Here is a 15,927-nt window from a genome sequence, read left to right as displayed (position 1 = left end):
TATATTAAAAAAATTAAAATTTTAAATTTTGTTCAAATTTCTTTAGAAAGTACCGTGAAATCAAAATTTTCAAGTAAGCCTAGATGAAAGAGCAATTCAGAAATTTAAGACCAAATTACATTACTGTTAACAGGCTTAATTTTTTAATTTTTAGTATTATTGACTGATTTAAGAAATGATGTTTCCAACTGAAAATATCGCATTATATTTAAAGCTTAACGCGGTTTTGAAAAAAAAATTAATTAAGATTTTGTTATAAAATAATAAGCTAGTAAGCGGTTGATTATGAAAGTAATAAGATGCGCACGCAAGAACAGACAATGTCTGCCCGAAGGCATAGTCACCTAGGCATGCATAAAAGTATAGGCAAGGCAAAGAATTGCATTTATCGTCTCTATTTAAAAATGGAGAAGACTCAAAATTATAGCTTTCTTTCTTATCTTATAATGAATAACATGTACCAAATGCAGTATTATATTGTATTTAGATTTGTAATTTTTGAAAATATTTTCTAAACACGAACACTTAATTTAAATATGCGTAAGCATTATTCTCATATTTTCTCTTATTTTATGTAATTTTAATCTTATTTTTAAATTAGCGTGTACTATGGGTGATTTTTAAATGTAATTTTTAAATTAAAAACTTAATGAAGTAGTTTAACCTTCTTTGTCTATTAAGAATTTCTGTAAATTTATTTGTGTAACCGAAAAACGTGGCATTGCTTTAATGTTTTAAAAGCATTGTATTAATTTTTAAATATAACCTGGTATACATACATGTATGTACACCAAAAAAAAAAAAAAAAAAAGATTTTTCTCACATTTTACCTATTTAACATTTAATTGATTTTAACATGACACTTTTAGCATAACTGCTATACTTTTAAATCAAAAGATAAAAAAGATATTAAAACAAGTCATTAAAAATTCAAAAGGCAACATTTTTAATTTAATCATCAAAGTAAAATATATACAATAAAATTTGTCAGAATGGATAGATAGCTGATAGCTAGCTTACTAATATGCTTTATATATAAAAGAATTTTGTATTGAAAATAAAATCAAATAATCTTCTTAAATTACAAAAGATCCAAAATTTACTATCCATAGTATGTTTGTGTAAAATTACATATTTACATACATATATGTATATGTATATGGTTTGTATATCAGCATTTAATTTATAAAATAAATTTGGAAAAAATGTCACGAAATTTCAATCAATTCAATCAATATAGAATTCTTAATTTTGAAATTATCAAATAAAAATAAATTTTATTTGATATACAAGAAATGGATTTTGTTTTGTTAAAATTAAATTTATGTCAAATATACATTTGTGGAATATCTATAAATATAAGCAGATATTTAAAAATTACAAAAAATTTGGTAACTAACAAACTAGTATTAAAATCCACAATTTTTCATTCATTAACTTTTTAAATAATTCTTATTTCTAAATTCGTAAAACAAAAATTATAACACTCTATTCAATTTACTCGATTCTAGATTACCGCCAATTAATATAAATTCGAAAATCTTAAATTTTTCATTTAAATTAAAAAAGGTTATAAAAATGATCAATCAAAAATCAAAAAATATAAATTTGATTAGAAAATTTCAAGGTTTAATAATTAATTTTTGTATTTTAAGATCACAAAAACATTGCATTCCTTAGTTTAAATGAGGAAATATACAAAATGTTTTAGGTTAATTTTAGTAGCGTCTGTTAAGAAAAATAGTGATGCAGACAATAAATTCATAATAATTTTTAAATTACCTACACTAACACAAAAAAAATGTCAAAATTTGCAATTTAACCTTGCTATGAATAATTTGTTTTTTATGGAATTAAATTCAACCTTTCTTTCCATCAAAAATATTCTATTAAAAAACTTAAAAAAAAAATGTGGTAATTTAATCATTTATCAAATTAAAAACCAACTTATTTAACAGGCGACTCCTGTCAGAGTTTTGTTAAAATGTAGATGGCCTCTATTTTATATAATTTTTAAATTATATGCACAAAAATGTGTTGGGGCATTGCAACTACAAACATGAATATTCTGATAGATCATTACAGTAAATAGAGTCTTCTCCTATAAATAATGAAGTAATTGAACTGTTATATGGACTGTTTCAACAATTGTAAATTAAATAAGAAAAAATAAAAATATAAATTGTTAAGAACACAAATGTTGCAAAAATTATTGTGCCATCACAATCAAACATTTTTAATTTGTATGCGATTTTGGACAGTAATGTTTAATTTAGATATAAGTATTTAGAATTTTAATTTTTTTCCTTGTATAGAATTACCAAAAATACTTTTTTATAATTCTTTTCTACCAGTTTACCTCCCGGACTTTAAAAATATAATTTTTTTTTTAAATTTATATTCTTGTCATGTCAATTAATTTCTATATGAATTTATATACACTTACACATATACGTATTTATAAATTGTAGATTTAATGCAACATAAAACACTTTGTTATACATATGTTTGTGTGTATTTTTAAATGAATCAATTAATATAATTAATTGAACAATAATTATTTACTAGTATATCTTACCTGTTTTTCAGTCTTAAAATTTTAACAAGATCTTTAGGAAATCTTGTATTTATATAATAATCTAATTTTTCTTTTAATTCCTCATTGGTGCTACTATCATCGACTAGTATAATTTCTTTTAAATTTCTACGATCTGATGTATTTATAACACTATGTACAGTTCTAACTAAAACTGAATATGGTTCATTATAAAATATAATAACAATACTAGCTGTTGGTAATTCAGCTTGATTATAAATTTTTTTAGCACATAATGGATGTCTTGCATCTGATAATGTTCTATTATAACTTAATTGTTCACTTAATTCTTCATTTAATGAAATTTTTTTATATGATTCATCACCGATACGTTTTGCTTCACCAGTTAAATGTACAGCTGCTCCATTATCACCTAAACCTGGTACCTAAAATTATATACAAAAAAAATATAATTTATTAAAATTTTATATTATTTTTTTTACAGAAAAAGAAAAAAAGTGAAGATTTTTTGATTCCTTGCTTTTATTTTTTTTAACAAACTTTTACTGTTCAACTCTATCGTCGGTTATAGCTACATATATGGACAAGAATTTATGAGTTTTCAATAAAATAGTAAGGAAATTTTTGTGATTTTATTTTTTTTTTGTTATAAAATATTTTGTATTTTATTACATTTTTTTTTGGGCAATATTTGTTTTTTTTTTTTTAAACAAAAAATTTTTATTTGTTAATACTTTGCCTTTTAAAAATGATTTTTAAAAATGTATTCCTGTTCACTAAAATGTTAAACAGCAGAAAAACAGAAGAGGCAAAAAAGTTAAGGCGGATTTACGATGATAATGGTGTTTCATTAACCTTTATTTGAATTTAAAATATCGTATAATTTTCATTTAAGGTTATCGTATTCATTTGGTTATGAAAAAAGATTCAAAAGGCTTTTAGAATTAAGGAAATTTTATTATTTCAAAATGTGTAAGTAGTGAATTTGTAAAATTTTGCAATATATCAACATTCTTATACACATATACAAACGTATGTGTAGTATAAAATAATGTTTTGGCAATAGACAATGATTAGGTACCAAATCTGAATAAATGCAGTTACAAATTCCATGCGTGACTTGTAGGAACTAAAAAATTAATTTTTATTCGCGTTTTATGCAAACGTCAATTTTTTTTTTCATAGCAATAAATTCATACTGCCACGCACTACAATTTTGATTTCGCGACCACTGCTCTGTGATTATTAGACGGTTCTCTCGAGGAATCTATCTAAATCCTTGATAGTAATCTTCAATATCTCATTCAAAACTAATGTCACACATGCTTTGCCCCACATGATTAGTCTAGCCCCACCTAAAACCAGACACTAGCAGAGATAGTGAAAAATGTACATAGTGTATAATATATACTAAGTCTAAAAATAATTTTGTCCTTAACCTTTAATTATTAATTTTGTTCATTTTAATTTTTTTTTAAAAATTGTATACGATCGGCAATACTATAAAATCATTTTAAAATTTGTATTTTATGTAAATATTTTTTAAGAAATTTACCTTTCTTTTGTTTTTTTTTTTTTTGCAAATTTATAATAATGTTATGAATACGAGTTTCATTTTCAATTTAAGGAGAATTTGAGGATTTTTTTTTTTCGAAATTTTTCCAAGAATTATTTATGCACCTTCATGTCATTATACATGTACAAAATATGAATAACTATACATAATTTTGTTTTTATTTTATAAAGTAGTTTTTTTTTTTGTTTTTGAAAAAGGGAGCATGTGTATTACGTAAAATTTGACTAAATAACTACAAAGATTATAAAAATGTAAAGGTGATTATGTATTAGTACATATTTATTTTTTATTTTTAAGAAAAAATGCCAACAATGTATTTATCTTTCTCATCTGAATCTGGAATAAATGCATATTAGCACATAATACGTAAATATTATTTTAGTATTATTTGTTAATATAATTAAAAAACAAGGAAAAATTATATAAATGGCACCTAACTGTGGCAACAGGATGGATGACTGCATTAATCTAAAGAGGAAAATAATTATACGCTTATGTACTTGTACCCTATATTTCAATAGCATAAAATATCTTTAAAATTTTGACTAAGATATAAGTAAGTCAAAATGAATAAATATGAAATTTTAACTAAAATCCTCATATGACATCATCGTTAGTTCCTCAACTTCAGAACGAAGAAAATTGTATAAGTGTGTGTATTCACTGTAAGTATGAAAAAGACATGCTGATTTTATTTTACATTAAGGAAATGTTTATTTGTAATGTAAAAATTTTTGCTAAAAAATTGATCAAAGAATCATCCCTGAAATTATTCGCCACCTTATGCGAAACAACCTGTATATGGGATATTTTATAATTTGTATCGCAATTTTTAAGAAATGAACCCCCATATATATATATGAATGTTTGAATTTGCATTTGGAATACATATATGTAGATATTTATATATGATATATTAAGCATTAAAGTTAATTATTATAGAATAATAGATGATATTAAAGTACTTCAATTGAATTTCCATTATGTTTACATACATATTATACATACTTATGTACCTATGTGTTTTTCTTTGAAGCAAAATAAAAAAACATTTGTTTAATTACAAAGAATGCCTTACACATAAGAAAGCGCTGTAAATTAGAAAGTCGATAAAGTGCTATATAGACCTTTTAGAGGGGTAGATTCCATGCATAATTCTTATACTCGCTTATGATGTAAGATAATTCAAATTTCAAAAGAAACTAAAAGAAAATATCTTAGCCTAATTATAGACCAATTCGTAGTATTTCAGATGAAGGAGTAATAAATTTTCCAAATACTGAATTATATTTATTATGCATAACAACAAATTTTGGTTAGTTTTATGAAAATTATAAAAATAACTGTACAAAAGCAAGGTGTTAATTATTTTAAATTAAATTCACAAAGACGATTTTTCATAATTCTTACTCTAATAAATCAAAATGAAAAGTTCTAAATTAATAAAAAAAATATTTTTTGCACCTGAATTGAATTAATGAATTTCGTATATTCCAGTATACGTACATATACTTACTTACATACATTAGTATAACGGTATAATAATTTAGTCTTATAACAATTTGTATTTAAGAATTCAAAAAGAGCAAAATGTCAAAAATTAGATCACAAACAAGTACTATGTGTGAATTGTTTAAATAAAATATTAGCATAATTTTTTTTTCAAAAATATTGGCAGAATAACTTATTGTGTACAATCGTAAGCAAATAATATGTATGTAGAGATAGGCATAATATACAAGGTATTAACCACATAAATACTAGGTACCAATTGGGAACGCGACTAGAATTTTAAAAGGAAATATTATAAAAGGTGTTATTCATATTGAATATTAACTAAAAAGTAGGTTGCCAAAAAAAAAAAAAAGATGCTAAAAATATAATAAGCTTTACAATCAACGTATGTATTGTATATCAACACTCCTGCATACGGTAGGCACTTTACCTACTATATAATTACGATAAATGAAGAAAGAAGTTGAAAATGATTATATAAATTTAATCTGACAACATGAAAAAGATAAAATGAGACGAAAATATTTATGATTGCTATGACGAGATCAACTCAAGAAAATTTACAATAACAAGTACTTGAACTTTGGTATGCAAAAATGACAAATTGTGTACGAAAGTTTTATAGCGTTTAACAGCTTTTTTTTTACTAATAAAACAAAACTTTTGTATCTTCAATGAAAAACCTTTTTCGATTTTTTGCGAAATAATTGCAAACACGAATTTATATTTTTGAGAGAATGACGTAAAAGTCAGCATGTATTTTGTTCAAGTTTGAAATTTTCTAAGTGTGTATGTGAGTAAATATTTTATTGAATTTATAACGTAAATAAATTTTTGAAAATAGCTTTCAAATTATATTGTATTTGAAAGATGATCCATTTGGAAAATTAAAATTAAATTTATGTTTTACGTCAAGTAGGACTATACTTAATCACTTTTCTTCTCAAATTTATTGCGGCTTGTGATAATAATAGTTGTGTATGGATTTATCACTGCGGCTTTATTTTCTGATGAATGTTTTTAAGTGTATACAGTCAATAACGAGTATATTGTTAACGGAACATCAGATTTATAATATCTAGGAATATTTAATTGAGTAGGCAATATTCTTGAAGTTCTGTATAGCTGTACAATTATGTACATATATGTGTATATTATATATGCATACAATATTGTCAGTACTTACAAGTCATATGAAAAAAAAATATATTTATGAAAAATGATTTTTTAAAAAATTAAAGCAAGCAATGAAAAATGTTGAAATACTCTTGACAATAATAATTAGTAAGTCTGTTTCTTTTTGATGATTTTTTTTTTATTTAATTTTGTTTTTGATCTCAAAGTTGTAAAAAAGAATAAATATGATAAATATGAGGAAAGATGCTAAGAAAGCACGATAATCTTAAGAACAAGAGAAAAAGAAATGAAAATGATTAAAGTAAAAATGTTAAGTCAAATGAAATCTCTTGTTGGAATAAAAGATGAAATTTTTAAAATTTACTTCTTTTCTTTGTAGACATATTATATATGTATGTGCATATGTACATACATAAATAATATTTACGTATACTCTTAAAGTAGGAGCAAGCTATGTATATGCAATTGAATGAATAGTGCTACATATACCCGTGTACTTACATAGTATGTATTTATAGTTGAAATATAACTTTTGCCAGAGGCCCAGTGGGATCTGTGATTTTTTTCATTTAAATATCTTCAAGTCAATATTTTTAATTTAAATATGTTAATGCAAAATTTTGTGAAAGAAAGCATCAATCGCATATGTATGTTTTTTATTTAAAAAAAATGAGGTAAGTTAAAGATTAAAAGGATTATTTCCTTTTTAAATATAATTCTCCGTTTTAAGTATATTCTCCATGTAGTCAGTATGTCATTTGACATTTGATATTAAAGTATGTGTTTAAATAAATATTGCAGTTGGGTAAATGTTGTGGCTTCGTACTCAATTAGGTTACGCAAGATATAGATTTATTCGGCATTTCTGAAATTATCGTTGACAAAATTTGTCGGAAAAGTAAATATTTTGTAATAATTTATTATATTTCGGTATTTTTTTTTACAATGCTTTAACAGAATATAATATGAAAATATATTGAATGTTCTACACATGTCCCAAAAAAAAAAGAACATTTTGTGCTTAATTTAACATTCGAAAACGTAATAAACGGGAAACAAACTTCTATTTTATTAAGTTCATTTCTACAGCTAAAACAACTAAGTATAAGAGTTTAAGTTATGCTTACTATTTCGCTTCCTGAGAATAAAAACTCAATTCAATTCTTTAAAATTCTTAAAATTTTTACCTTATTTATGTTAAGAAATGAATTTAATGCCATAACAAAGAGATTCAAAGATTCAAAGATCAATTAAAAATAAATTTCAACAAATTCTTAATAGAAATTTCTCACTATATACTTTACTAAATATCTAATAAATTTTCTTAAAATATTAATGAGTTTAAGACCTGAACTTGTTCTTTAATAATTTTTATTAGATTGACTTTTTTCTGTAATGTGATTTTTAAGCATGAAGTTATACTATCTAGTACAGGAAATATCAGTCTAAATATTGTATGTACCTAAATATTGTAATAGACATACATAGTAAAATTTCAGAATACAATGATGAATATTGTATTCCAAATTTAAGTATAAGAAAGCGGAGAATATAATGTGTTTGTTTATAAATTATATTTTGTACTCACTTGTATTGTATTCCATGTTAAAAAATAATAAAACCTACCCAAATTTTAAATAATATAGAAGAGGGATAAATATTATTGTGGTTATAATCTACCTATTTTACAAATTTAAAATATTATAAAAGAAAAAAAAAATATTTGGACTCACCCATGTCTGTAGTACTTGGGTTTTTATATTTTTCTTTAAAATTCCACACTGCTGTGTATATAATGCCATTTGAAAAAGCGAGAAATAATAAAAGGCGAACAGGAAGAGATAATGGGTAAAGAAATATTTGTGAAGGTGTAATTATGACGGATTTTATTTTAGTAACAAAATTTTTCTTATTTTTCATTTTCTTAACTACAAAAAGCTTTTAAAGGTAAAACACATAAAGTATTTGATTTATGTGTGCAAGTATTTGTGTATATTACTTACAGAAATGACATGACAGTTAAAAGTCAAGAAGCGGGTTACATTTTTTTTTATTCCTCTTTCTTTTTTGATTTTTTTTTTTTTTTTTACAAATAAAAGAAGTGTTTAAATTAAGATGAGCGTTTTAAATTTTGTGTTAATGCTTTCTTGCACATTTCATATCTATTTCAAAATTTAAATATTATTTTGCTTACTTATGTTTTAAATATTGATTATTTATGATATGTCAGTCCGTTTTCCGAACAATTTTGAATCAATTTATTATTAGAATAGCTTCATATGTATATAGATTAACCGTACACTAACTTTAATGAATTTGGACTAGGCCCATCATAGACCAAAACATATTTTATAGCATTTAATACATTAAGTGATTACGTACAGAGCAATTCGTATAGGAAATAAAGGTAGTACTCGTAATGAAGCTCTAACGTTATAAATCTTAGTTTGGTCAGCAAATTTTGCAAAACGCAGTTTATTTACATATACCCGTTGACTATATGTTATTGAATATTTATGTTGAGATTTCAGCCGAAGACTACCTTATTATCAAGTAATTATTTTTTTTATTTTTAGGTTAATAATTGAAAGTCATCTCATTTTTCGAAAAATTGTAAAATATTACGCACTTTTTAAAATTCAAAAAAAATTAAATTTCTCAATATATTCATGAAATTTTTGACCTGTAAGTAATAAAAGGGAGATATGATGTGAGGAGCACGATATCGACTGTTAACGAGGTTTATTAAAATCAAGTTTACATTACACATAAGTATAATACGTTCTCCATATGTTTAATAGAAATTTAAATATTGCCTACGTAGCTCTTCCTTATAATCTCTTCTCTTTATAAGTAAAACTATATTATAGGCAATTAGTTAAACGATATGAAAATTGTTTGTGTAAGTTATGGGTCATGATTTTTGATATAATGATCAGTTGAGTGATACTTTCTTTACCGTATAAATATAACCTATGTTAATATGTGTGTATAAGTATAAATTATATGTTGAGATTTTTCGTTCATTGCCATTATTAAATTGAAAACAAAAATGTTTAAAAATGGTTTTTTTTTTGTTCCTTTCTTCAACTTCAACTTTAACATTTTTTTATCAATTTAACGATATAATGGAATTGAGTTTAAATTTAAATTGCAATTATACAAATGTATTAAATTTTTTTAAATATTTTGAAATTGTTAACATTAACTGTATATATGTATGCAAATATGTATATATGGATTAATGTTGGATAAATTTTTAAATTAATTGTATTCAAAAAGTTGTTAAGGTTTGGTTTGATAACCTTGAATTTTTTTTTATTTATAAATAAAATATTGAAAACCAATCATTGCTATTTATTTTAAATAATTAAAAAACAATCATTAAAAGTGAAATATTTTAGATTGAATTTTATTTCAATAGCGGTGAAGTGAATGTATAACAAAAAGTGTTACTTAAAGGAAAAAACTGAAATTAATAAAAATCTTGAAAAGTTTTATAAAAATTTTCAATTAATTTTAATCAGAGGCGTGTTCCATTTGTCAGCACATATAAATTTCATATTTAGTTTCTGAAACACTAATAATTTAGATATATACAACAATGTTTGTCACTTAAATAGTGATCCTATATAAGCACACCTCTATAAGTAGCCAGTAATACGGTAAACCAATTGTAAATTATCAATGGAACAATGTGTAAAGCACTTGGAAAATTTTTGCAAATATTGTAATTAAATGTTCTAACATAAGACTATTTGGCGCTGTGTTAGGGGGATATGTTAACGAAAAATTTCTTTGGAGACTGGGGAAGCTACGGAATTCAGTTTTGACTGTGAAACACATCATTATAGTTAAAAGTGCACTGCAATAGACCTCCTAAAGTACCACTGTTAACAGAAATTTTAGCGTCAAATAATTTGATTTAAATTCTCTATTAATTGATGTTATGAATATAAAAGCAGAAAAAATTTTATGCCGTCGATTTGACAGAAAATCTTTTGCAATTCTAAAAACAAAAACCGAATGGTTTTTGCAATGGCAACACCTTTTTGTAGTTTACTGCAAAACATTGGATCTTTGTTAGAATTGTAATATAATGTGAAATACGATGATCCCTTGGGTGGATCTCGTATTTAATAGGTTACGTACTCAGCGAATGCTAAGATGTCGATTTTTGAAAAATTCGAGTTGATTTCGATTAAAGAAAAGCAAAAGAAATGCGACACAATTATACTAATCGGGTGAATTTTGAGTAAGTACACCGGCTATTTCTACTTATTTTGTTGAATTAAAGAAAGTCTATATGGGTAAGAGCAGTTAACAAAAAAAGTTAAGTAACAGAAAATCATTAAATTTCGGTTGTTCTTAAATCTCTTATAATTTTCTTTGATAATTAAATTAATTATTAAGATTTTAACTTTCTGATTTTTTTTTTAGTGAATGAATAAATAACCATATTTTACTTTGTATATTCCAAATATTTTGGTAAATTTTTTAAAACCAAAAATTTCCCTTTTAAATTTCAATTAAACTCTTGATTATTTGTTGTAGAAGAAAGAAAAAGACTAATTTTTCAAATTCTTTTTTAATAAAGATTAAGTTCTTTCTTTTTCCTTTAAAAAAATTTCTAATGATTTTTTGAATACCCAAACATATTTAAATTCAATCAGCAGATTGTGGGTATATATAGACGATGTTTTGAATAAAGTTATAGGGTTATATATGAAAAAGGGGAATGATTTTTCCTAACCATTTAATCGGTTATAATTTAATCATCTATCATAATATCAAAAAATCAAAAAAACCTTACCATATATGATTAATTCAAAATTAGCTTTAGTAATTAATATATACTTTAATAATTTTATAATATTTAGGTTACAAGAAAAATCAAAAATATTCTTTGTTTTTTCTTTATGCTTCCCATCAATTATAAATTATTGTAAAATTCTCTTTATATGTTGTCTTGTGAACACGAAATTCATGTACTAATTTAAAGTTAAAAATAAAAATTTAATTTTTATTTGTTTTTATTTTTAATTATGAATTCACAGCGGGCTTTTTCACGTTAACATCATTGTTTTTCTTTTTTGTTTTTAACTAAGTATACAATAATTTTATAATACGCTAATCTGTAACATGAGTGTTACATTGATAAATAGTAATTTGTGTCTGACTGAAATCATAAAGTACGTATACAATATTGAAATATGAAATGAAAAATTGCTTGATTTAGATTTCATAAAAAAAAAATATTTAGTCGATTTTGATTTCTAATTTATGAAAACCACGTAAATAAAATTATGATCGTAATAGAAATTGCGTATAATTTGATTTATTGAAAGCTAAGTTTATTAAATAAAATTTATGCTACAAGCGTCTGATTTTAAATCAATTATGTAGTTCTTTTTGGCAACAATAGTTGTACAGCTATGAGTCGCAAAAATTAATACATTGCTACTTACATTAATTTCACGAAAATAATTTCAATTCCATATTGTTTTAATGTCTAAATGCATATTTAAAGGCTGGTCGAGTTGGAACTAATTATATACTTAATTTAATGTATTTACTATACAGGATGAATCTGTAACGTGGTATAATCTCTCGGGACAGAAAAGTGAGACAATTTTATGAAGAAACTTCCTGAGCATATCAAATTAATATTTAAGCCCCAAATTCCAGTTGAAAATTTTTGGTTTTGAGAAAAAGGTGACTTAAATGGCTATAGTTTTCATAATTATTAAGCGATTCAAAAAATTTAGCGATTCAAAAAATTTAATATGCAATGAAAAGCTAAAAAGTATACCCCTTTATTTTAAAAGCAATTTTTTGCAAAAAAGGTCCAGTTTGCATCTGAATTATCTCGGAAACGTGGCATCGCCCAAAAAAAAATATTAAAAAGTAATTTGAAAACCAACTCAAATTCTTTCAAATTATGAAAAAAAAAATTGAATAGCGTAAATTTTTTAGTAATTTTGTAATTTTTTGGAAAGTTTCACATTTTTTTTCTTTGTTTTACTTGTTTCCCCCAGGAACGACCTTTATTTGAAACAACAAAAGGGTTTAGCTTTCGAATTTCATAAATCAAATTCGAGTAGACCAAATCCGAATATAAATAACGGAAAATTTAATAATCAAACTAGAAAATCCATCAATTTTTTAATTTTTCAAGTATCTCAATATCTAAAAGTGTCCCATGTCTCATTTATGATGGCATGTCATTTCCTAATAAATGATAGTCATCTTGAAATCTTTTTGCTGAAATGCATATACCTTAATAATTACCTGAACTAACTGACAAATTTATTTAAATGCAATTTAAAATTAAAATTGCTTAGCACTAATTACAAAAATTTTTATTTTTATTTAAAAAAGTAGACAAACAATTTTCTTCATTTTTTTCAATTAAGAAATCAAATATGTGTTAAAACTTATTAAAACTTTATTAAAAAAAACAAATGAAAAAAAATTAATAATTTAATTAAAAAAATAAATTGATTTTAGATAATAAATTCTACAAAAACCAAAATTACTAACTAACCCAGTTTAAATTAAAGTGTAACAAACAAAAGAAACAATACAAAAAAAAAACAAAATGAACAAAAAAATCAGGTTTGCGTGAATTCACTTTAGAAAGACCGTCATTTCTTATTTAATCTCAAAAAAAAAAAAAAATATTAGTAAGAGTATTAGAAAAAGATAAAAATTAATTTGTTTCTTTTTTTTTCTTGATTCTTTTTAGACTTCGATTTAAAGAAATCGTTCACCTAATTCAGGTTTTTAATCTTTTTGATATCATTTTTGTTTACTTCTTTTAGTTCATTGCCACCTTTAATTCTAATTTAATATAATAAAAATGTTAAAGAACCTTATTTGCTTCCATATATTATAAAGTGAAGAAGTGGAATGATAAAAGGCCAAATGTTATTAACCCAATTTAAAATTTTGAATTAATAAATGATTGCTATGATTTGATTACGGGTCCTGTTATTGTAAATATGTACATGATTTCGGTAGAAGATACTGAAAGATTTTGCGTCCTATTAAAATTAAATAATAGTAAAATATAGCGGATTACTAATTGAGAATCCTATGAAAGAAATGAACAATTGATGTATGTATAAGTACAGTTTGGCGTTGGAACCTTCTTTTTGAACTATGCAGCAGATTTAGATATATATATGTACCGAAAAGCGTATGCTCAGAAGTTATTTAAAGAAAAGAAAAAACTGTCCTTTTTATTGTAGAAATTTACCATAAAATTTAGTACAATAATTAATAATTAATTTCAGTTAATTTCATTTTAGGCTTGTTGAAATACAATTTGGTAGCATTTTGAATCAAGATATTTATGTAGAACAATACGAATTATAATTTTATTTAATTATACGGGTTTTAACCCAAAAACTCTCTGAAACTCTTCTGTGGCTAGATTTATATTACTTAACTATACCTACAAATTCTAGTTTATGACTATTCTACAATATTCCTTCAAGATCAATTTATTTTAAATTTATAGACCGTAATTCCCAAAGCCAATATTCATACGTACCCTTATTTTATACGTAGTTCTAAACTTGTAAGCAAAAAATTCTATTGGGATATCTAGTTAAAGGGATTTAACGAATTCAGATCAAACATGCTGGAGAATATTGGAAATTACACAATTTGAAATTTGTTATAGTAAGACTTTTGTTATAGAAAATATTTTGTCTCACATCTTGGGACTTATGTCATTATATCACAGAAACTGAATGCGTGTGTGGTATTTTTTTCATTTTATTTAAAATTTTTTATTTATTTCTTAAATAAAATTTAATGTCTTTTTTCTCCTTTTAGATTTTTGCCCTTTTTATTGCCGAACTTTTTATCAACAACAATACATTTGATAATCTTATATATGCTTGTATAGATGTATGTTCTTTTCAATTGAACATTTTTAATTTAATTAATTTTTTATTTTATGCTTTTATTATATAATAGGTTCAAATATGAGTTGGAATGAGTTGTACAAATTTTAATTTAATTTTCAATAAACATGCAATATGTTTACGTGTGCGTACTATATAGAAAAAATTGAAGAATAAATATTGAACGAAAAGAGGATAATCACTTAATATCAATAAAAGATGATATTAAATTAAAAATTCCAAAAATTTCGAAAATCAAATTTCGTTAATTGATTATAAGATATAATTATTATGAAATTAACAAAGCTTAATAAATTGGAAAATTTGAGTTACGTGTTAGGAATCAATAATACGAGTAAAATAATCAAATGTTTTATATGGAAATCAATTTCTTATTTACTAGTAGCGAAATCGTGGCCTTTTTGTTAATTCTGATAATGTATAACTACAAATCCAATAAAAATAAAACTGCATGGTACATTTCTGGGATTCAATTATTTGCTTAATTTTCTAAAGCGCGGTATCTATTTTCAAAGAATTATTTTGGCATGTAATATAGAGAGCATGTTAATACATACAAGATGAATTGAGGTAATCATTTTTTTGTAGACATTATAGTAGCATAATGCAATATGCAGTATATAAGTGTTTGCCAATTCTTATAATATGAAGCAGAAGAGAATTAAACACTCGCTTAAAATGTGTTAATACATTGCTATTTTAAAAAAATAAAGTAATGTTGACGCAAATACAAGTTATCTGTTTTACAGTTTAATTACTTAATTTTAAAATTGCAGTAAGTATAATTCAACTTGTGTTTCCATAATTGGATTCTCATTACAATCGTAGAATTTTGTTTAAATTAATTGTATAGCTAATGAAATATTTATTCAATTGTGAATTACTATAAATATTTTTAATTACATTACGATATACGAAACCATAAGTAAATAATAAACATATTTATTTTAAAAATAACATTGCACTTAATAACATTGTGTAAATAATATATATTACTTACAAATGATAATGAACTACATTTTTTTCAGTTTTTTTAATTTAACTAAAATTTAGCTAAAATTTTAATCTGTTTTTATTTAATAAATTTCGAATTACAAGCTGAACTAATAATTAATTTATATATTATATATGTATATAAACATATACATGTATGTATATTGACTTGTGTGAGTTCGATAACTCAGTAAATACGAAATGTCAGGAAA

At 23.7% G+C, this 15,927-nt stretch overlaps 1 protein-coding gene across 1 annotated transcript in view; it reads right to left on the bottom strand.

Annotated features, from left to right (window-relative positions):
- LOC129611017 (polypeptide N-acetylgalactosaminyltransferase 1) overlaps positions 1–15,927 on the bottom strand; it is a 58,718-nt gene that overhangs the window by 26,061 nt on the left and 16,730 nt on the right. The window contains exon 2 of the mRNA XM_055523920.1: positions 2,579–2,982. Within this exon, the coding sequence (XP_055379895.1) occupies positions 2,579–2,982 (404 nt within the window). The remainder of the gene's footprint in view (positions 1–2,578; positions 2,983–15,927) is intronic.

The sequence above is a fragment of the Condylostylus longicornis genome, unplaced genomic scaffold, assembly GCF_029603195.1.
Source record: "Condylostylus longicornis isolate FDR11 unplaced genomic scaffold, ASM2960319v2 ptg000048l, whole genome shotgun sequence".
NCBI lineage: Eukaryota > Metazoa > Arthropoda > Insecta > Diptera > Dolichopodidae > Condylostylus > Condylostylus longicornis.
The sequence above is the reverse complement of the archived record's forward strand: the minus strand, read 5'-3'. Positions and strand labels throughout refer to the sequence as shown.